The sequence below is a fragment of the Pithys albifrons genome, chromosome 5 (genome assembly GCF_047495875.1).
Source record: "Pithys albifrons albifrons isolate INPA30051 chromosome 5, PitAlb_v1, whole genome shotgun sequence".
NCBI classification, from domain to species: Eukaryota; Metazoa; Chordata; class Aves; order Passeriformes; family Thamnophilidae; genus Pithys; species Pithys albifrons.
Genome location: NC_092462.1, coordinates 51,654,751 through 51,678,948, shown reverse-complemented (window position 1 = coordinate 51,678,948; position 24,198 = coordinate 51,654,751). Strand labels below are relative to the sequence as shown.

Genomic DNA, 24,198 nt, shown 5'->3' with positions numbered 1-24,198 from the left:
AAGGTAGCTGTGGCCCGGAAGAGAAATTTTCCTCTCGGCAGTCATTTAAGACACTTGGCAAGTATTGCCATGAGTGTCAACAACAGTATGGAATCTTAACTGATGTGACATATGGGTCTGGATTTGGATCCATCCAGAGAAAATGTTTTAACATCTTTACTTTTTCTTCACCTATACCAGTCAGTGTTGCCAGATCAGCAGTGCTTTTATAAGAAGAGATGTGAATGATACTACACTAACAGTGTAAACAGCTGGCTCATGTTCATCGCATATTGATACTTCACTGAATCAATAAAAATTTCTTTTAGCATTTTAATCTGAGCCAGCTTTCCTACACAAAGACCCCCCCCCTCACCTCCTGCATATCACTGTGACCAACCCATGCTCCTCACCCATTCCATTAACATGCTGAATTCTGCTCATGTTTTTGAACAAACTTGTAAGGATGGATTTAGACCCATGCACATGCAATGTGTAGAACTGGAAAAAAAAAGAAATTATTATTTTATTTCAAAACCATCTAGGAGGAGAGATTCTACATATTAGATAGAAGGAATGCACACTAAGGTGTTTTTTTTCCCCAGTATGACTGTTAAATGCTTAAAATAAACTTAGAAATTCTGCAGTTAGAGAATGATTTTTTAAAATCAAGATCTGTATCATTCATCATTAAAGTTTAAATTACTTGTAAAGAAACATATATATATGTCTGATGACAGAATTTCTGGGTTAATCATGTAATATGTATCATGATGTCCCACAATCAGCCTCATCTTGCTTTTGGGAATTTGCATTTTTTAAATGGTACAGAGGCTAAACTAGTTAGCATCTTGATGTCTTCCTAAGAATATCAGAGAGCAGGTATTTTGACTCTGCAGATCAGCAGCTTACTTTGTAAGCACTGAGCTTCACCTGGAGGCAACATCTGGGACTGACTCCAGATGGCTTGTAGGTAGATGCCTGTACATGAAGTTAAACACTCGATGAATCTTTACGGTAAAACTGTTATCTTATGCAACTATTTTTCTGTAATCTGTTTATTTGTAATTTTCAACTAGAAACTGCTGTTTCAGCTTTCCAGATGCAAAAGTCTCCATTGTACTGCTATTGCCTTTAAACCACCCCTGTTTTTCCCTTCCCTCAACCACCATTTGGAACAGAAAAAAATAATTTCCCAGTTTCATGGAGCAGTAACAATTGAGACAATCACTTTATGCAGCTAAATTTATTCTCAGAACATTTAAATGTGGGGAAGTGGCCAACAGCAGGGAAAATTGTCCTTTTCTATGTCAGTCAGGTGTTTTATTTAAGACTGGGCTCTGCTAATAAAGAGTGGATGTGTTTCCTTCTTTCTTACTGCTGTTAAATCAAACCTGCTTTGGCTGACTGTACAGCACAAGTTGTAGCAATATGTTAATTAACCCACTCAAAAAAGGAGTGATGTGGTCAATGGTAATGCTGAAATGCTGAGGCCATACTGGCTGTTGAAATGAGAAAGTTCTCTTCTCCATGGGTGATATACTAACAATTTTAGATCCCTAGGTAAGTGATCTACAAAATGCTTAATAAAAGAAAAGAGATGTGGAACTCTTAGTGACACAGAACTGGTGTAAGCTATTAGATACTCTGTAGTTTTTGTTCTCTGTTACAAAAGAGCATATTATTTCTATAGGTATATGTGACTCTGCACAGGAAGTGTATCACTGCGACCTTGTTTTACTGTGCATGGATTCTGTGCCCTTCCATGCAATTTTTGTTATTCCCATTTAACCATCCTGTAGGTGGCTTCTGTAGCCTTACATCCCTCACACCCCTTGCTCCCCTTTAAATGAAACAGTAAGTGGCTTGAATAAAACCTACAGCCAGCACTGCAGATTTCAAAAGAAAGGCTTTTATCTCTTAGTCATTGTGAATACAAATTTCCTTGCTTCTGCAAGGGAGTGTGTTAATGACATAACTGACTGACACGTGATATTTACCTCCAACTTAGTATATGCATTGAAAAAAAATGAAGAAATCAGCTTTGCTTTACATGATTTTTCTACAGACTTCAATAAAAATGTGACTACAAATAATTACCAAGCCTGCCTTTTTTAAGGCAACCAATAGTATACAGTGGAGAATGTTACAAGAGCATGTCTGGTAACGACAACACATCAACATAATAATGCAGGATATTTCAGTAAAAATAGAATAAATAAAATAAAAATATTTTAAGCTGTATTTAACAGGTTAAGTTAGAATATGGCATCAGACATACAAGGCATAGTGAACATGGCTGCCAGCCTACAGAATCACTAGGTATTATAAAAAATGCATAGATAACTGAAGGGTTGCTATAACATCAACTAGAACAGTGGCAGTTGCTCAAACACCCCCCCCCCCATACATACTTTTTTTGGCCATGGTAGAAAGAGTGTCTGAATATATTGTTTAACAAAAGATAACGGGCTTTGCAAATATTAGGCTCTGACTCTGCAAACACCTGGTGGGTGCATATTAAATCTTTTGGAAAATAAGGAGCTCTACTGAAGCAAAAAGGCCACATATAGTTAGACCATTAAGCACACTACTTAAATACTTGCAAAATCAACAACATTTTGTTAACAGACACAAACCTCTTAAAACATACATTGTTGAGTGACATACAGCTTTTCAAATACCCTTCTATCTTCTCAGCCCTTCCTGCAATTGCACACATTGCAAGTGAAAGCTAACCAAATGTTCATAGCCTTGGCCATACTGGTGCAACTTTCACACTGCTGTTTGCTGAGTGTTGGTTTAGTTAAAGAGAGTCCAGATCTCTCTTGGGAAGAATCAGCACTGTGCAGATGCAATGCCGAATTTAATTACACTGTTTAAAATCATTTCACTGTTGTACAACAGTTGTAAATCCCAAATCATGGTGTTCCCAGCTGGAACTTTAAAAAGACTCCGTCAAAATGTTTAATTTAAAATAAAATTTGAATCACTAGCACAATGACAAAAAGGGGACGTTTTATCTCTTAATTTCACAGCCCTACCTAAAGATCCAGTGTTAGCCACCACATTTTGAGGGCAGTCATCCTGGAAGTGTTCAAAGCCAGGCTGGATGGGGCTCAGCAACCCAGTCTAGCGGGAGGTGTCTCTGGCCATGGCAGAGGGTTTGGAACCAGATGATCTTTAAGGTCTCTTCCAACTGAAACAGTTCTGTGTTTCTCTGATAGAAGTGAGTTTTTACACTACTCCTAGCAGAGGCAATTGGGATCAGTATTAGAAACTACAGAAGCAGGTGTGCAAGCTGCCGTGCCTATGCTTCGTGATCTGGCTTCATGGTCAGTTAAACCACTGGTACTGCTGAAACAGGTGAGTTGGTTTGCATTCCTCACCTCCAGCTCTCCCTGCACACCCAGCACAAGCCATAGAGCTGGTGCAAAGGAGGTGGCAAGAACGTGAGCCCTGCGAGGGGAAGCAGTTGCTTCAGTGCCTGAGGTGAAGCATCGTGATCATGAAGAGATGGTGGAGGATCAGCTCTTCAAAGGGTATTCTAGAGAGCTGAATTCAATTACTATAGTTGCATAGCTAGCCTTCATCTGACACTTGCTCATACATCATGCTGAATTTAGTTTAATGATTTTTCTGCATTTTTCAATGAATCATCATTCTTTTCCTGTTGTGTTCCTAAATTACTTCACCCAGGTGTTGCCATTAACTTCTTTAAACAAGGAAATAAAAAAGAAAATAGTTTAACAGTCTCTTGCATAGTAAAATAAAAAAGGAGTTATTGTAGCAACAACCCTGCCAATGTTCCTTTATCATTGTACTATGACCAGATTTGCAGACTTGGGAGACAGTTACAGTTTGGAACTTATCTATAAATGGAGGAAAAACATTTTTAACACTAGTAAAAATATCTTTAAAGTTCCATTTCCAAAATATGTATCAATCTGCAGGTCTAGATAGAAGATGGCAAAGGGAAAGACTGAAGATTCATGACTGCATTTCAAAATTAGCCTGAAGTCAATGCTGGGCTGATTTGTGAGGGTCTGCAGATGTGCAAATTAAAGCAATCAGATGAAGTCTTCAGAGCAAAAGCATGGAAATCAAGTTGTGCCACCTGAAGCACTACCCTGTTAGAAAACAACCCTCTTCTTACTTTGTTACAAGAGTACTGAAAGTAAAATAAATTTCACAGAATTTGTAAACAACAAAAACCATAATTGTTCTTTTTCTGGCATGCTAAGTATTCAGCAGCAAACTCTGAGGGGAAGGGGGAACAGTACAACCAGACACTGAATTGAACCTTTCATTGAACACTTGTATGGAATAGTTTAGTTTCTATAACAGTTGTAAGACACTATTTCTTTCTTAGTCCTGATTGGTTAGAGCCCTGTGTGAACAAACGGTATTTCTGATGAATAAATGACAGATTTAAGAGAATAAATTTAACAGCCAACAGTTTCATTTGTATGTTTAAAGCTGAAAAGCTTCTCACCCTGGAACTCAATTACTAAAAACATTTCTGGATTTTTCATCATTGGTTTGGTTTTAAACACAATTCTTCTCTAAGACCATAATGTGTAACCAGAAGATGAAATAATGACACCATGATTCACAGCATGTCAGGGAGATGTTAAAGTGGTTGCTAGACCAATGCTGACAAACAGTTTAAAACTAACAGGTGTAGCTCTGTAAAAAATAAAACTTGTTATTTAATCTACAATAATTCAATGGTAGCTAATACTTGGTACCCATTCCAGTGTTGAAAACACAGCAAAGTGCTGTGGGATTTAAGATTGGTTTGTGACAAATCCAGCTCAAGAAGGTGAAACTTTAACTCAGGCATCATTCACTCCAAGGACTTTAGGATGAGTTCACTGGGAGGGACATGGCCATATTCTTTTTTTGTGTGAGTTTAGGTAATGTTCATGTATTTACAATCAAACAGACCTTCCATTGCCCATGATGTAACTCACTGACAGCAAAAAAATTATTCATGCTTCTTTTCATATCACACGACGGTGGCAGGAATGAGAGAACATGCTTGTCTAACATTGTTTTGATAAGGGTAAATTCTCCGAAGACAAAGCATCAGCAGTTGAAATGGAAGGCCAGACATGGTCAGATCATTTTCCTTAGTGTGGCTACTGTTATCTTCAGTTATATGTCAGGAGAATCTTCTCTTATGCAGCTATGGCATCTCAGTGACTGGACGTTTCTGTTTCAAAGTGTCAATGAGAGACAGCACGCCTCTTTTTACGTTAGTTGTAACTCTTCTAGTCACCGAGTCTGCAGGAGGTGGGGGCGGTCGAACCTTCTGTGAAGGAGGTCTGGCTACTAAGCACTTCTGATACCGTAACTGCAAGAAAGCAAAACCATTCTGCAATCATTACCCAGTAATTTCAAATACACTCTTAGTACCTCCTCATTATATATAGTCAAACCTCTGTTTTGGCTGTGACAGAAAGCTCAGCTGAAGTTAATGGGACGTTGATCTGTCAATGCATGGGCAGAAACTGTTCATTAGCACACAACAGATACTAAACCATACAAACAGCGATCTGAAAACGGAAAAATAAGTTTTCCAGGTTCAGCTACTCTGGAACAAAGATTACTTTCACTATATTACCACTGGATTGTGTAACAATTGTGTAGTGAAATAAAAGATTTCTAACTTACTTAGACATTGCAAAGGTTAAGAGGGAAGAGATGACTAAAGGGGCATTGTTCACTAAACTGCCATTTCAAATTTAAAATGTTTGGATTTTAACTGATTAAACATATCATAGTACCAATTCCTATTTTCATCTGTTCGTTCTGTTTCTGTCTTGAAATCAATATAATTGCCAGTTTGGAGAGATGAGTATTTATGTAAGCAGTAAAAAATCTAAGTGCTATTAAATGCCTTTGAAGAAAGTCACTTACCATGCAAGCAGCCTGAACAGCTTCTGATACATTGCCTGCATTTGGTTCACACCAAAAAACGTGGCACTCAAAATGCTGGTTTCCTGTGTCCATAATGAAGGCGAATGTGTGAATGTCTTTGCCTACTCCCATGAAGGACAGGAACCGCACACGACACTCCACCATGACTTCCTCTTCATTCTGGTAATGAATCAAATGATCGTTATTCTCTGATATGCCGTGCAACTTCTAATTTTGATTAAATAGGAGGACACACTGAAACAGTATTGTAATTCCTTTTTATCTATCTTTATACACTCAGCATACTCGGGCCTGGACTAGATCTCCCCTTCTAGGCTGTCATGGGAGAACCAAGGCTTTGGGCATTAGCACTGAGCATGCTGTGCATTTTACAACTGCTTGTTTTGTGAAGAAACAAAACAACATGGCTATAATGATGCCAAATATGGTCCCCTATCACTGGTATGTTACAGAGATACTGGTTCAGTACCTCATTAAACGGCATATATAAAAGACTCTCTTCGAAAGTTTCACTGTATTAATCTCTATGAAAAACGCTCTACATTTTCCTCTGTTACAGAGATTTAAGTATTACTCTTGGCTTCCATACTAAGAATAAGGTAATACAGTTTGGCATTTAGGATTGTTACTTAGGGCTTAACCTAAACATTTAGGCTCCAAATTCCTAGAAAGAAAAACACTGAATTTAAGTTTCTAATGAATACTTTTAATAATTTATTTCTGAGAACATGCTTGCAATGCTAAAGAAAGGTGAAGCTGACACAAGCAGTGAGAGCCTCTGCAGATCCTGGAAAGAAATACAATGCAAAATAAGCAAATGAATTCCAGCGTAAATTAACTCTACTAGTGTTTCTGTGTTCCTGGTTTTCAACACTTTTATTATGTTAAATGTGTTTTGAACAAGAGTCTGCCTTACTCTTTCACTGATTACTGTTACAGTAGCATCAGCAACATTCATGGTAACTGCCATCCAATCATCTTTGCTAGAGGAAGCCATTAGACTCTCAATGGCACTATTCAGAGTATCCATTCCTAAAAGAGAAGAAAATTAAATAATGAAAAATAAATTAAAACATGTAAACAATAACAAAACTTTTTATCTTCACATTGTACAACAGAAGACATTGTTTTGGACTCCTTATTAAAATTAATTCAATGATGGAGGGAAATCTTGTAAAGTTGTGTTTCTTCATCTGCAAAATGAAAACAGGTGTCTCTGGCTTATAAAAACCCAGACAATATCTTGTTGAGTTGCTGCACCATTTCATTTCTCTAGGGCCCTTCTCATTAGTAGCAGAGCTCATATTCAGAGAAAGCTGCAGAAAGAAACTGCAGCTCCCAAAATACCCTGGTTGTAAAACACATGTTCATATGATGCCCTGAATATGAGATGTCTTCATGCCTGAGTCATGTGACTGAAACACCAAGGTTGCTACCTTTCAAAAATCATGCATTTTCACTTGGCTAGCCAGAGTCCAGCTTTTAGGGCTTAGGCAAGGTACTTTGGAAGACACTTAAGTGCTACATACCCACAGGTTTAGCTACAGGTAGCATGCCCAGGTACTGGACGTGAAACTTCTGTACCAATTCTGTCTTTGGTGTTGGGAAATCTACTGCATGGGAACAAAAGTTAATTCCTGTTAATCAGTATTCACAGCAGGGAAAACTACCTTTATGTCATCAATTACATGAAATGGTTTACCCAGTAATTGTATTCTGAAGGTATCACATTGATTAAAACAAATTTTTACTCCTTCTAAACAAGAACAAGCCTCAATAATTTCTAAAGAAATTAGGAATAAATTTGCATCAGCTAATTTTTGGTCCATGCTATGAATAAGGTCACATCATATTGCTGGCTTATTAAAAATCAGAAAATATAGATGAACAGGTCTCTGATACATACAGATCTAAATTTCACTAAAATAACTATGCAAAATATAGAATCTGCTTTTAATACCATCCTTGCTAATATGTTAAATAGAGTCTCCAGGTAATCAATACTACTGTCTGAGCAGTACACATTACACAGACCATTACACAAATTGATATATGGATTAGGAGTAAGATATTCAGTACAAACTGGTGGAACCAGAAGCATATAACGTCCTGTAAAGCTAACACGGAGTATGTTCTCCTGGAGTACTTTCAAAGTATCAACTACTAATGTATGACTAATAAAGACATGCAAAGGCAACTTCCTTCTACCATGCAGTAGTGTGCAAAAGACCCTTTAGCTGGATGACAATCCACTTGCACCTCAGAAGCCTCTGAATCTAAGTGATTAACTGGAGTATATTCTGGTTTTAAGTGTGAGAGAGTGAAATGGTTAATGGTTTAAACACTGTTAGATCACAGAAGCCCAGTCCCTGCCAGAATATGCCTCCTGGATTTCAGGGAATTGGACTGTGAGTTAAGCCTCCTGACTGGAACTTGAGATAAGATAAAATGTGGTACTGTTGTCTACCCACCTCAGGTTTAAGGCACAGTAAACAAGGCTGGGAGGAGGTCATAGCCCACAGATTCATTCTGCTCTCCCCCTCCCCTGAGAGACTGGACTGTTAATGGCTCCCAAATCAGCAAGATGCTTTGCTAACAGTGTGCAAAGCGGCTGCCCAAGGGCTGAGGGCATGTACACCCAACACCTCAGGCTACAAGCTGGGTGTTAAGCAAGGCAAACCCTTCAAGGCAGGGCAGTGCTTCTTTGTCCTTACATACCTGACTCAGCTGTGATAACTCCCCTTCAGGGAAGCATCTAAGACATTCACACATGGCCCGAAGGAATTCATCTCTGCCATGGGCAAACAGGCCATAAGGGGCTCAACTGTGCTGGCAATAACAGGCAGATCAAGACCATCACAAGACTGTGATATCACTTCAACCAAGACACACTGGAATTGCAACTACCAAGTCTCATTGCTGCATCCAACAGGTGGTGACTATGTATCTTTCTACTTTTATCCTTTCTTTCTCTTTCTTTTCTTTATACATTTTCTTCAGTGTTATTTTTATGCCTTTTTATTGCTGTATTACTATAGATAATACCAACCAAAATGGCTATATATGCATTTTCTTTTGCAGCCAAATTGTTCTAAAATAAACCCTGCCTATATATATATTTACGAACACCAATCACTGTGTCTTTCACTCTATTCACCAGTATCCACAAAACCAGTAAGACTGAATTTGCAACACTTGCACTTCAAAATAAAAGAGGAAATGCACAAGTTGACATGACTGAGTAGGAGTCCATTACTGTCAACATAACCAATAAAAAATAATTAAAGTAATGCAGGAAGAGGTTACAGTCAGATACATTAATTAAAAGACAAGATTGCTCTCCACCCAGCATGCTCCACTTTTGTCAAAAGCTGCATCAGAAACAAAATGTATCTAAAATAGCACCATCCTGTGGATACCAGCTGTAACACACTGTACCTTGAAGAGGAACATCAAGGGAGACATTTGTCCTGTCTTGCAATGAGCTGCAAGCCATAGCTTTAGCATTCTTCCGTTCAGCCATAATCTGAAGACAGTAAGAATACAGCATTTTTAAAAAAATGTACAGTAGCAACTACAAATTTACTATTACAATCCTAGTTTCTGAAATCTGAAGTAAGTCAGAAGCCACATGACTAAGCAGGTTATTCTTTTTAACTAACAACTTTAATTTTCACCCACTTTATTCACCATTCCTTAACTACAGAAAGCACTTAAGTGGTGTCCAAGCCTAGATGAAAGACAGATGGAAAAGGACTAAAAACTAGCCATTTTAATCCACAGCAAAATTGCAGTGAGGAATAATACAAGGAAGAAATATAAATATTTGACACACAGAGAAGAGTGTTTATTATTCATGTTCCTCTCTGAACTATCTTCTGCTGTGCATAATTTTTTATTCCATTTTTATGTTTATTCTGGAATTAAAAATCCCACACAAAATACAACCTGTTCTTCCCTCAAAATGCATAATATTAGCAAAAGAGGAAAAAACCCAACCCATTTCAAAATTATTTCTTATAAATATATGACTGAGAAGGTATCCAGGGAAGCTAACAGAGGTTTCACAAAGATCATACATGAACATATATGAACACTGCTATCTGCTTCTTTACGCTTTGTCTGTTCATTGTAATTAAGCTATAAAGATAACTGGTGTTACAGCAGATGACACTCGGCCTGAAGATGCCTCTAGCACATTTCTCTCCCCTGTTCCCCTCCTTTTTTTCCCCTAGGTTTTATATTCTGAAAGTATTTTCTATTCCACGGACACATGGGAATATTCCTACTCCCTCGGAAGAAAAACAATACACACTAGCTCAAAGAAACCCTGATTCAGCAAAGAGGTCCAGTGTGTCAGCACATGCCAAGAGCTTCCCTGAATCAGGATCACATCTATTACTGAATTAACTGTGTTCCTGTTAGCTATAGTTTTAAATGCTTACTTGTACTCTTATCCCAAATTAATGTCAGAAGTTTTGTGTCATAGTTATTTACATGACAGCTCTACTCCCTTTCTGATATCCCTGTGTATGGCTATCACAGCATTTACTTGATGTTGACCTTACTGGGTAAAAGCAGCTATGGTAGGGCCTGTGTAGCACATTTTTTCCTGCCAGACTTGCTGGAAAAAACTGTGAGAACTAGAGAGCTGGAGGAGAACTAGAAGTAGCATAAAAAGTCTAGGCTTCTCCTGTCAGCCACTGCTGCAGTCCCTGGTGTTAACCTCACCAAGTACAGCCTGCAGCTTCTTGGCCAAACAAAGCAGCTCCCCGAGTGCTGTCACTGGCACTCCCTCTGCCACCCAAAGCAGGATAAACCTGCCAGGCTTTGCACAGTTGCTGAGCTACCTTCTGCCTCAGGCACAACTTGGCTGCCCAGAGGGTTACAGTAATGCACACTGTGTAAATGCTCACATTGCTTGCATGGAAGATCACAAACAAGTTCAGTACCATGTCTGTAGTGTTGCAAAAATGAAAATTTTTTAGACTGTGCAACTGACTATAGAGAAGAGTTTGACATCACTGATTCCATTCACTAACACGAAGGCAAAATGTAAGAAGCAAACAACAGGCCTACAGCAGAAATTTAAAACTTGAAAGTTTCCTAAATAACCTTTCCAGAAGAAATGTGACTCATGGGGAGGGACAAGTTACACAAGTATAAAATGATAAAGTTATTCATCCCCATAGTCCACTTTTATTTTCTTGTGGTGCAAATTGCCATTTTTTAAGGAAAACCAAAATGATAATTTTTAAAATTTTTTCAAAAGAGGGATGCAGTCTCAAATCCACCACAGCTCAGTAGAAGAGTAAAAGAAGAGTTCTGCTGATTACATGTATGTATAAGGCTCAGGGACCTCTAAACAGATGAATGCAGCTGACTGTAAATTCACTTGCCTTTGAGCAGATTTCGTGCAAACTTGTAGCAATGGCTTTTGCAGGTGTGTCACATCGAAACACATGACATTTCAGAATTCTTGTGTCTTTGTCTCTTGCCACATAAGCAAAGTCTCTGTGTAAACAAAACAAACTGACATATTAGAAACAAGTAAAACAAATCATGGCATTAGAATCAGTAGTATCTCCAAAACAGCAAGTCCTACTTCAATGTAACAGGTATGTGCCTCAGCTTTCAAAGAACAGAACACATGCCTTAGACAAAGCAGATCTACAAATGTAATAAACTGCTTACCCACAAAACATATAAAGTTAGTGCTTAATCTTATATAATTAAAAAGTTCATTATGGCTTCTTAACCATGCAACTTACTGAAGTTGTAAACCTTAATTCCAAATGCAATTGTAAATACAAGGGAAAATTTACTCAAGTATCTTACTGAAGATGAGATGGGGAGAGAATCACAATTTAAGACAGAAAACATATGCAGCTCTTCTAAAAAATGAGAAACCGCATACAAGATTGTAGTTAGAGAAAAATTGTATTTCAAAGGACTGTATAAAGAGTTTAAAATATGCAGAGAGTAATTAGAGATCTGGCTGCTTAAGGGAGATGTGAACCTGCTAAACTTTGCTCACACTAATTGCCCTAAATTTCTGACCTTATTTTTTCAAAAGTTAAATAAAGCTGCCCTACAGAAGATTTATTTTGCTGTACTGGCTAGTCACCACAGCACAATGTAGCTTTCTAGCACGGCGGAAGTGCCAGGCTTAGGTTTACTTGTTCTCTGACTGCTTAAGAGTTGGAGCTCTTCTGAAAGAATCAAGGTGGTATATACTGAGTCAGGAAGAAGCCCAGCTTTGCCTGGCTGCGATCCTTGCTATATCAGACTCTGTTCCCTGGTCTTGCACCTCCGCTTTTTCATGTGCTCAAAGCAACTACAGCCCATTCCTATTCTGTGACTCTCTTGTTACCTCCAGATTTCTCTAGGACTTTGCATCCCTAGCAGACCTATACTGAGTAGTTAACTATAATTAAACCAGACAAGCAAAGCTGGAGCTCCCAACAGCCTCTTAAGCCTGAAGTCTCTTTTCAATGCTTTACGCATAAATAATTACCAGCAAGATTCTAACTGGTAAAGGGATAGGAATGATACTCCTAAATCACAGGCTTAGTATTAATTAAAGTATTTATTTTTATAAAAGTCTGTAAATATTCCAAATAGGGTTTAATGTAGCATGGATGGCTGATTTCTTTATTAATTTTAGATGCCCAGTGAATTGAAGAATTTTATACTGAAGCTATTCAGGGAGAGAGAGAGAGAGAGACTGTGGCAGATGGATTGCTGCTCTATATGAGACATGAACACTGTCCTGCAGTTAAGGACGGTACCTTGGTCTAAGTGAACAGCACTAGATTTTGCCCTGAATGAGCCCTTTGCAATGTAAGGCCTGCTCAGTAACAGGTACAGGTGGTTGTTCCATCTAACTGCTTTGCAACCTGAAGCTTGATGAACAATATTTAAAAAAAACCAAACCACACAAAACTATTTGAAAATAATTCCACGTGACAGAACCATGCAAAACCACAGTGAAGCTGGAGGCCCCTCTCCATCTCACTGTATCCCAACCTGCAATGGCACACACGAGGGCATAGCACAGACAGAAGGCAGCAGGGCAGCACATGGATCGTGGTGCCACCTGAACCCTTCCTGCATGGGGAAATGCAGCCCACAGGCTGCACTGGCTTTCACTGGCTGCAACACTGCCCTCCAGCACGTAAGGCACAGACATTCTGGGGAGGGACAGTCTTTCACCCAATTGCTCATGACCTGCAGGAAAAATCACAAGGCAATAATCCAGGAAGGTGCTGTCTATAACAGAGGATGCCTTGAGGTTTCCAAGCTCCAGACTGACTCCAAGACCTTTGTCCACGAGAGTCTTTTGGCCTGTTTCTCCTTTTTGCTGCACTGCAATATCACAGAAATGCAGAGTTCCAGCTGGAATCTTGCTCTTGGAAAAAGGATGGTGCTTTTGGCTCATGTATACATGTACCAAGTCTTGCTTTAGAATGGTATCCTCCTAGACCAGCATTTCAAAAGCAAGCTGAAGATTCCTAGCTAGACTCTAGTAATAAGACTAAGAAAAGGGGGTATGACTTGCCTATAGCTTATGAAAAATTAGCAGATATTGGGGAAAAAAATGAAACCAAGGGCCACACAGAAAACCTGTGAGAATTTTACCTTTTGAAGTAAGCTTTGAACATTACTGGTGCTTCTCCTGGAAGACCTGTGGGGCAGGTCTCTGGAAATGCTCTGGTTCACCTAAGTCTCACATATCCTGAGCTCTGAAGAGACCTTGCCAGGTTTAAGAGTTCTGAAGAATTTTCAAACATCATAAGCATTTTGGATCTTTGCTTTCTATGTGTTTCGCTTTAGCTGCCATCTTTTAAATGTCCTAAATTACAGACTTCACATTTTTGAGTCCAAATACCTTCCCTTACAAATATTTTAACTGCAATTTGAAAACATCATTCACTTAACAGACACGGATTTTCTACCATAACTTCATTAAGACTTCCCTCCACTTTCCATGCAAAAATTTGCTGGCAGTGTCCATGACTTGCAGGGTAGTAAAGACACATAGCATTGTAATGGTTTGACCCATGGCTTCCTCAGTAACCATTGTATCTAAGGAAGTTACAAGTATTCCACACGTGTCTTCCATGTAGCGGGGGGGGAGTGGTTTTGGGGCTCTTCTCTCTTGGCCGAGGAGCTGGTGGGAGGTGGTTGGAGTCTGGTCCCTCCGGTTGCTGGTGGTTCTCCTGTCGTGGGTGAGATTGTTTCATTCTTGTTCCCCTTCCTTGAGGTTTTTAATTGTGTTTGTTTTGATTCATTCGGTTTCTTTAGGTTGGGTTGGTGTCTTCCCTACTGCTGCACACACCTTAATACTGATCAAGGTCTGTTGTTTCAGAGGGCAGACGTAATAGCTGAAACCTGTGTTTACATTAACTTAAAATAACACTGAAAGTAATCCATGTCATGACATGTTTTTCTATTACCAGTTACAAGCATTTATCTCAAATCAATACTGTTCTTTTGAGGACTGATAAACAGGTGACTTATGCATTTCTTTACAAGATGATTTTAGGGAGAGCATCCTGTGCTGTTTTGCCAAGATGCTTACACTGTACCAAAGTCTGTTAGAATAAACAGAAATCTGCATACCCTGAGGAGGCTATACAATACCAGGATTTCCAGTTGTAAGACCAGCACTTTCAAGGAGTTGCACACACTCAGAAGATAACCTGCCCCTTCTGTTAGCCATACAGCTATCTGTTAGAACCTTATTTTACTGTTAATAAAAGCTAAGATGGGATGAAACTACCAAAGCAAGTCATTAGAGCTTGGCAGACATAACACATTGCCAGCAAAATCTATTTGAAACAGCCCAAGAAACTGTGGTCCAACCTTTGACCAGTAGCTCTGGCAATGCCCTGGCACATCTCAACTTTCTCAGTAAACTAATGTGCTGCAGATCATCACATCAGGATGAGTATCTTCAGTGTGCTGCCAAGTCCCCTCCCTGATACACTGGACAACCCCTGAGGCCACAGAAAGTCTCATCATGTAGAGAGTTTATCTGAGATCCAAGCTCAACTGCAAGGATTTTCAGTCTTAAGGGAATCTGTAACATAATACTAAATGTGTTTAGTCAGTATGTTATCTCCCAGTGGAGGTAGGACTCAAAGGACTGCAGAGAGAAAAGTCTGTTAAACTAGAAGACTGAATTCTGTTAGGATCAAAGATTTTGGCTGCAAAGGAACATAACTCATAATTATGCTCCATAAGTGGGAAACATATTTGGTAGAAGTATTTTCAACTGCATTTTAAAAGCAGAGAGGTGAACTGGGGGCAGTCTGCTGAGCCTTAAGTTTTTCTCACAAGTCTAAATTTACTTCTCTGATCAAAGACTACCAATGTGGAGGGGCACCACGAATAGTAATGAGCTTGCATGCTTTTGGGTAAGAACATTTCTCTGTTCCTGCAAGGCTAATGACAGCCAAATGAACAAGTCACTGCACAGAGCCCAGCTCAGTAATCACTTTGAATGGTAAGACCTGTGGTGAGGGCAGGAAGGAGTCTGATGAGTGTTATGGACGTGGTATCTGTAGTGGGACACTGCAGGTGACAAGAGGGCTCCCCTGCCACTTCAGCCCTGCCATGTCAATGCTCTCCCTTACACAGCTGGCTCAGGCATAACCTCTCCCCTTTGGCCCAGGGGAGGTGTTGGGACATTCACACGTAGGCCTGATGGTATTCATCCCCGTCGATGGGGCATAACTGGCTCTGGTGTGAGAAACACAAGTCATGTCTTAGAAGATGTCATGAACCAAAGACCCCCGAAAGTGTCCACAGACTCACTTCTGGGGCCTTCCACCAGAGGACTGCACATGATTGAGTGTTAGGTCAGTGTAAAACCACCCTCCCCCCACTAGGGGAGGTACCTGGGCATTCTCACCTGAACCCGAGCATATATTAACCCATTGAAGTTTACGTCTGTGGGCTTCCCCAATCCCTCACAGAACAAGACTGTGACCATCACTTTGACCAACGGATATCTAAATTGCAACTATCAAGTTGCATTGCTGGATCCATGTGCAGTGATATTTTTCCTCTCTGCTATCTACTCTTAGCCTTTTTTTCTCTTTCTCTTCCTTATATATTTTCCTAAGTGATATATTCATACTTTTATATTGTTACATTTGTATAGATAATAACCAGAATGGCTACATATCTTCTTTCCACTGCAACCAAATTCTTCCAAAACAAACCCGCCATCTCTCTCACTCTAAATACTGGTCATTCAGTGTCAATTCACTCTAATCTGCCCCAAAGGATCTATCAACAAGAACCTCAGTTACCCACCTTCAGGGGCAGGTTGTAACACCACAGACCTCTTCTCCAGGCTGAACAATCCCAGCTCTCTCAGCCTGTCTTTACAGCAGAGGTGCTCCAGCCTTCTGATATCTTTGTGGCCCTTTTCTGGACCCTCTCCCACAGGTCCATGACTTTCCTGTGCTGAGGACTCCAGAGCTGGACACAGCACTCCAGGTGGGGTCTCACAAGAGGGGAGAGGGAGAATCAACTCCCTCGAGCTGCTGGCCTTGTTTCTTTTGATGCAGCTCAGAATTCAGTTTGCTTTCTGGGCTGCAAGTGCACATTGCTCTCACCCATCAGCACCTCCAAGTCCTTCTTGGCAGGGCTGCTCTCAATTCCTTCATCCCCCATGCTGTATTGTTACTGGGGGTTCTTGCTGAAGAAATATTGACACTCCACTGTTTGCAGCAAAGTCTCCAGAACATGGCCTGGAAAGTCCACGAGGCTGCGAGAAATGTCTCATCTTTGTTCTCTGAAATTCCAGTCACAAATTCCAGTCACGTTGAGTCACCTTGCAGAAGTGCCAGAAATGCCACTTCCCACCCACAGGATTGTTGGTGGGTGCTGGGAAGGAGCTGCCAGGAGCACCTGGCCCACGCCTTGGTTCCACAAGCACTGCCTCAATACTGCAGTGCTGCACATAGCACTTCTGCTGAGCCTCTCTGGCACTTGGTCCTGCAGCTGCTGTAAATATTTCTGCTTGTAATGGTATGCAATCATAAACAAGGCTGTATAGCACAATTACAGAAAAAAATTAAACCCCAGCCAATACATCAGTTTCAAGTACTGAGAGCTAATAAAACCCTTGTGGTGCTGTTTCAGACTCCCACACCAGTGTTTCACTTTAAGTACCTGAACACCTTAAGCAAAGTAGATCAGTTAATTGCATTCATGGATTGTGAATATCCATACTCCTTCAGATGAGCAGGGCCTGCATCTGTACTATGAGAGTATGAAATGTGAGTTCTTCAAAACCTGTGCTACTGCATCAAGTACAACCTTGCCAGCACCATCTGTTTTCAAATCATCAATCAAAATTAGCACACAAACCACCCCCCTCTCCATTCTGACAGTGCACAAACAGTACTACTGATTTTATCAATCCATGGAAGCCCCCTCGAAGCCTGTGCACTCCCACAAGTGGCCCTGCATGGCACCCAGCATCCAAGAGCCGGAGATGGGCTGGTGGCAGCTGGTTCCTCCACTGCCAGCAGAAGCCCTGCAGCCTTGCTTCAGGCATTTCTAGGCATTCGGAAACCAAGTTCCACACTCCCTCTTGCAGTAGAAGGGTACGGCTTTGGGGATTTCAGCGTATTTGCTTCCTGCAGCCACAAAAACTTAGGAAAAGTTTTGTGTTTCCCCTACACAGGACCACAATGGAACAGCTTCTTGTTTGTCCAAAGCCTTGAATTGCAAATAAGCCAGAAGACTGCTCTTTGATTCTTCTTCCACTTCACAACCCTTCTGGGTTGCTTCATCTATAAACCTTCAAACTGCAGCTCATTTGAAGCTGATTAATATTTAAGTGAGATTTATGTGCAACAGGCCCCTTTGGTAACAAAGAAGTGCCAAGTAACATGTTTACAATAGAAATTTATGGAAAAGGGCAAATGCCTCCTGTTACCACTTCCCGGTCTTTACACCCTGCTGGGAAAACAAGGGAAAAATGAAATCAAAAAGCCATTTCAAAGCCCATGGCTGAATACAAAGCCAGCACAGGGTTAACAGATCACAGCTCATCCAGCTGGAGTCTTTTCACTCCTGATAAAATTTCATTCCATGTCAGAGGGCAGAGAAGCAAGATGTTTAGTGGGAGAAAAATGTTGCAGAGAAAAGTTGTATACTCTTGAATATGGCACAAATGCACCACTTCTATTGATACAGGATTATAGAGAAGTAGGGTGGTCCCGTGGTGTAAAGGAGAGCACTCCGGACTCTGGATCACAAGGTCATGAGTTTGAGTCTCAGTGGAGACAGTACCGGGCAGTTCAATGCCTCCCTGCCATCCAATCCCAACAAGAGGATGCTCAGCAGGTTCAGCCCTGGTTAGTACTTAGTGCTGTGACAGTCCTGAGGACTTCACTGTCACTGTCCAAGCTCACTTGGCCATGGCAGATGGACCTTAGGACTTAAATGGTGGGGCCAGTTCCGTGCAAGCTGTGCCTCACCTAAAACATCCACTGCGCAGGCTCGAAGGGCACACCCACGTGGGGAGAGCCCTTCCCAAATCTTCGTTCACGAAGTTTGGCCATACATAGAGAAGTGGTCTTCTCTGTGGACACCCCCTTGTCGCGGGAGAGAAGCTTGCATGCTCTCATGAGGTTGTGAGCTACGCTGGCAGTGGTATGTGCCTCCAGTAGGGTCTCCCATGCCAGACAGGTCTCAACTGAAGGGCCCTCGTTGCTCACACAGAAGCAGCTCTGCAGCACTTTAACCAATGGTCCACTCTGGCCTCCAATCGGCATTCATGGAGACACACCATTCACGACGCTGCTGCTTCCTTTGAGAACGCACGCAGAGTCAGTCTCAAGGAGACAAGACAATGTAGAAAGAACCATTCCTTGCCAACATTGCCTAAGGAGACTTTCCACTGTGCCTTTTGCAACCAGACTTGCATACCCTGCATTGGCCTTTTTAGGCAACCAGCATGCTTGCAGCAAGCGTGGGGAGAGCCCTTCCCACATCTTTGTTCACAAAGCCTAGCCATGATGATAGAGAAGTGGTACTGCATAGTAGGCAATTTTCAATTTTTTAACCACTTGCACGTGTATACTACATGAACCATTAATACCTTTCCAGTTACAGGAACTGAATATAAATAAGTATTCTGAAAACAGGCTAGAAAACTAGAAAAATAGATAAGAATTATTTTTCTGCAAGAGTAGGTAAGACTGGTTCTGCTGAACAGTTAAAATGTCTTTATTTTGAAAGAGTACAGGACTAGAGGAAGACATTTTAAAAAGCAATTTTGAGAGTTGCAAAGACAATATAAGGCGCTAGGTAGAAGAGAATTTAATTTTTATTTGCCCTTATACTCTCTTTAATTGGAAAACGTCTACAGTAATTGACTAAACCTTAGATAGCCATACCTATTTAACACCTGGCTAAGCATCATTTAGGTGCTCAACCTTGTATGAATATAATCACATTAGAAGCAATTTATGCTAATGCTGTCCTGTTTGAGTAGCAGGTATAACCATTTGCTGCTATTATGCTAAAGTCCTAGGAGACGTCCCAGTTAAGTACAGCCTGGAAGAGCAGGATAACCTCCATTACCTTCTCACTATAAACTTATTTCTTCAAAGGACTGTAGAACAATACAGAATTGCATTAACCCTTTTTTTTTTGTTTTTTTGGTTAGCCTAGACTAGCCTTGAAGTCTAAAATAAAATTTTTTCCTCTTACCAATCAAAACTAAATTGTTGCTATTTAAAACAGCTATATTAGAATGATATACATGTAGGAAAAAGTAAATTGCTTTCAGATTTATGTATTACAAATTTTAACAAGAATCCTTGAACCAGAAAATTATATTCTCTGGGTTTGGCTTAAAATTGATTGAAATTCATCCAGAGTAGCTTACAGAAGATGACAGATTTGTCTGTACTAGTGTACAGACTCCTGCAACCACAGGGTCACAGAGCACACACCACCAGGCTGTGGGGAAACCATCTCCTGAGTCTATAACCTTCAGACTCCACTTGCTTTCCTACTAACAGCTGACCAGCAGGAATAAAAAAGAGGAGAGCAGCCACCACTACAGCAGAGCGCAGTCAGAGGCACCCTGGTAGGAGGTTGTCAAGACATGAACATCCATGAGAGCAGAATAAATCAGCAGAGAAGGAGAAAAGCAAGAGAAGTAAGAGAAGATAGAAAAGGAGATAAATACATCATCAACATCATGCTTGGATGGGATTTTTCTATGACACGTAAATACTATAATATCACAAATGGCAGAGAAGACGAGGTGCAAGAAACCCTGTAGTAATATGTGTGACAGAAATTACAGATGCTCTGTATTAACATTTCGTCTTTTTTATCCAGACTGCTCTTGCACATTGGAGAAAGTGGAATGATTTATAGCTGAAATGAAATCTGTGACTTTCGTTCATTTGTCTTTTTATTAGGGTCACATCAAGGAACTTGCAAAGTTAGGGAGAAAAACTCAAAGATAAGAAATTGTCACTAGATTAAACAAGCAGCATTCACAAAAGCTGCAAAATCTGTATGAGATTTACTGAGGATTTTTTGTCTTCCATTTCACCTACTAGATACTAGACAGACACTGAGTGAATCAATGTCTTCCCTTCCACAACCTCCAAATGAAACCCCCTTCCTCAGGTAAGTATACACCAATCACTTCGGAATCAAATTCTGGATGAGGAAAAAAATAACTACTTCAAGAGTCTTCTCCTTGCCATTCCTCTTAGACAGTCACAATGCAGAAGAGTAACATGTACTCTTCTCAGTGATGAGAGCTGAAAGAGATGTGGGGGAGAAAGAATTTTCCCTATATTTCTGACAGTTGCTGGCATTCCTAGACAGACATGGAAGTCTTGCAGTTTTTCTTCACTCCAAGCACACCCCCTCACAGAGCTCCTGCATCTCTTTGGCTGCTCCCCAGCTACAACCCAGAATGGCACACTTGGCCAGGACTACATTACTCTGGACATTAATTTTTGATCCAACTAGTTAAAATGCCCTCCCCAAGCAGAGATTTTTGGAAGACTTTTCTTACTTCAGTTCTCACACAACTTGAAAATGGATTTCCTTGCAGCAGAACATCAGCTCTGCATTTATTAAATTCTCCTCAAATGATCTGGCATTGACAAAGCTAGCTTGTTTTTCTAATTCATGCATGAAGTTTGTAGGGCAAATTATCTCCTGCTGAAAGGCTGTTTGCTTCATTCCTTGATAATGTCACTTGCTAACTCTCAAGGAGGAGCTATGGTTACTTTGTGTGCTACTTGGAGGCTTTAATCTGGCGGCCCTAAAACTCACAGCTGCCAGTTTTTCTTTGATGTCTTATCATTGCTACAGTTCTGCCTGCTTCCAAAATTTGTTAAAACCCTCTCACAGCTGATACATTGGATACCAGGCTCAGCCCTTCAGAGCCCAGCGCTTCCAAGCCTGAAAGCATTTGCACAACTTTCACTCCAATTTCCCATCCTGCAGCCTGATCCTCATGAAGCTGCAGAAGCCAGTCCCTCAGACATGCTTTCCAGGTCTCAGTGCTACTCACTACCTCCTCTGCTCCTTTCCCTCCTCCTGTGGGGAAAGGAGTCCTGTCAACCTTGCCACCACTGCCTCGCTAGCCAAAAACGTGGTTCTGAGAGGTAACAATTTCCCTTTCTACTACCAAGGGCTATATTCCATTCCTGCAAAGGGCCACAGACATGCATTGACAGGAGTCATGTCAAAGCACAGTTCTGTGCCTGAGCTGTCCAGATCCATGAGCTATGTTAGCACAGTGACAACAGTACAGACTGTACAGCTCAGATGTATATTCCATGCTGGTCCTTATTCCCAGCCTCACCTCATGATCACATGGCAAAGAGGACAGTTTATCTCATGGGCCGTGGACACCATCAAGGAGTCTGTGCTCCTGTAGGACCAGCAGACCGAGGGGACACAGCCCATACAGAGTATGTCACATCTTGCTGGTGCTTGGGGGTCAGGCAGGGCTTACTGCTGCTCTCCAACTGCCAGACAGATATGGCAAGCTGAAAAGGTCATCAGTAGTTTAGACCTCTGCTTATTTTATAAATGGATTTAACAAAATACAGAACTTCTGGGACAGATCATATGAAATTCACTGACCACTGCCTTGATCGCCACAAATTTTTCATGGTGGGTTTTTTTTCCTTAATTGCTTCACAATTTTGAAACGTGCACACGCAGGGGCCTGCCTTCCTACCTTTTTTTTCAAGGAAAAGGCACACAAATAAGGCAATTTGTTAAGGCCATTAGAGTTGCTGCTTCTCTTTTGCAGCTCTGCAAAGCGGTGGCTTAACTACTCAGGATGGCCAGTCGAGCATTTCTGATGAATCCTGGATTTCCTTTAAGTAAATGAAAGTGCTATTATGCCTGTGAACCTCTTAACAGCCTCTTTGCAGCAGATCCTGTAAATTTGACCTTGACATATTAATATTTAAATATTTTTGACAATGCTTCTATCTTCCAGATCTAATTGGAAGACACGAACTTTGGTTTATAAGGAATATCTAAAGATTTAATAAAGAAATACATCAAGTTGAGATGCTCCAGACACTATTACAGATTTAACTGAAGAAAACAGCAGACTACACAGAACAGTTAATCTCTTTGGTGTGATTTGTTTTATAAGCAATGCTTCCTTCTTTATTATTCAGACAGAGAACACAGCAGTTGTGCACAGACACTACCCATGAATCTGCTTGCAGCACACTTTTGCCAGTGTTAGGCTGGGAGGATCATTGCTTCCCATATGCATGAAACATACATTAGATTGCAAAGCCACAATCAAGAAAGTTCAAACATTCCCCTAGGCCAGCACTGTCTAAAGAATTGATTAAAAAACAGTCAAGCCTGGAAACCATTCTCATTATATTCCACAAAGCAAACATGAGGAATGGTGCACATCTCTAAACCATGTTCCTTCCACTCAGTCCCACTTTCAAGTTTTTGCAATTTAGAAGAGCAAACAAACTCCAAATCTCATCTGAGCGATGCAATTCTATTGCTAAGAGCCTTTGGAGTAGCTGCAGCCCTTGTGCTGCAAAGCACCTGACTACAATGCCTTACTGTCTGCTCTCCCATGAAACGGGAAGCATTGTAGAGCATTCCAAACAATCCCTTTGTATATGCAAACAAATCGAACAAACTTTTCTTCCAACTTGAAAGACAAGCGAGTAATCCACATAGAACCAAAACAAATACCACAAATAGGAAATAAACACTGATGTTTCCAATGCTTGCTAAACTTAGCTCTTAAATCCCATGCTCTTAGTATCATGTTTTTTCAATTTTTTAGATAAAAGGTGAGATTTTAATACAACTATCTTGCATTTCAGATTCCAGAGAGCAATATCATCTAAATTTTAATCTCAAACACCACAAGCAAATATTAAAACCCTCAGCACCACATGATTTTAAACTGTTCTAGTATTAGAGGGTTTGGGACTTGGAAAAAATCAAACCAATCAACTTGACAATTCTGTTAATAGTAAGGTGAAAAGGTGACACAGAGATAGAAATTTACTCACTAAAGTTGAGCTTCTGTTCACTGATATAAGCACATCAATACAACATTGTTTAGTGCATGCCAGGAGGACAAACACGAAAATGAAAAATGAAGACAATTTACCTTTCTCTGAATCCAGGGAGGCATGAAGAAACAAAAAGAACAAGTTAGAAAACACTCAAGCAGACAGATCTCCAACATATGATGACCTGGGAAGCTGAAAAGTGCTGTACATTTAGTGTTTGCTGTTGTTTGTAGCACAGGGTATCTAAGCATACTGCCACTACTTCCCTTTGACACTTTTTTTTTCCTTTTAATCTTGTTGTTCTGAAGTTTGTATTTTTGGAAACATGCAATGAAGCCAACAGGCATCAGCTGAATTCAGCAAGGCAGCACAGGCATATCAACAGTGGGAGGTAATAAACCTTAAATACCACCCACAAGTCCGGGAAGTAGTATGCAGAAAGCATAAATAGACACAGAAAGTCCATGAACCTTCCTTCTTCCAAAATAGCACTATTTACAGCAGAAACTGACAAAAACCCCCAAGAATAATTCTTCAGGCTCTGAAAACCTTACATTGTTCAAACTGAAAGAGTAGAAAGATTGTTCTCAGTTTTTTTAATGCCTTTTCCAAAGGTCACTTGGGGTCCTCTGAAAGTTGCACCCTGGAGAAGTGACAGCCTGGGGAACAACCTCAGATGAGCGCCAAG

The 24,198-nt window shown here is 40.5% G+C and overlaps 1 protein-coding gene across 11 annotated transcripts in view; it reads right to left on the bottom strand.

Moving 5' to 3' along the window:
- Positions 1–1,869: 1,869 nt before the first annotated feature.
- APBB2 (amyloid beta precursor protein binding family B member 2) overlaps positions 1,870–24,198 on the bottom strand; it is a 187,099-nt gene continuing 164,770 nt past the window's right edge. For 10 of the 11 annotated variants that reach the window (XM_071556576.1, XM_071556575.1, XM_071556580.1 and 7 more), the window contains 6 exons: positions 11,325–11,439; positions 9,364–9,451; positions 7,455–7,538; positions 6,842–6,957; positions 5,905–6,084; positions 1,870–5,338 (listed from right to left, as the gene is read on the bottom strand). In XM_071556576.1, coding sequence (XP_071412677.1) covers positions 5,171–5,338; positions 5,905–6,084; positions 6,842–6,957; positions 7,455–7,538; positions 9,364–9,451; positions 11,325–11,439 — 751 coding nt within the window. In that variant the 3' untranslated portion in view covers positions 1,870–5,170. The remainder of the gene's footprint in view (positions 5,339–5,904; positions 6,085–6,841; positions 6,958–7,454; positions 7,539–9,363; positions 9,452–11,324; positions 11,440–24,198) is intronic. The other variant, XM_071556582.1, reaches the window with a different exon arrangement.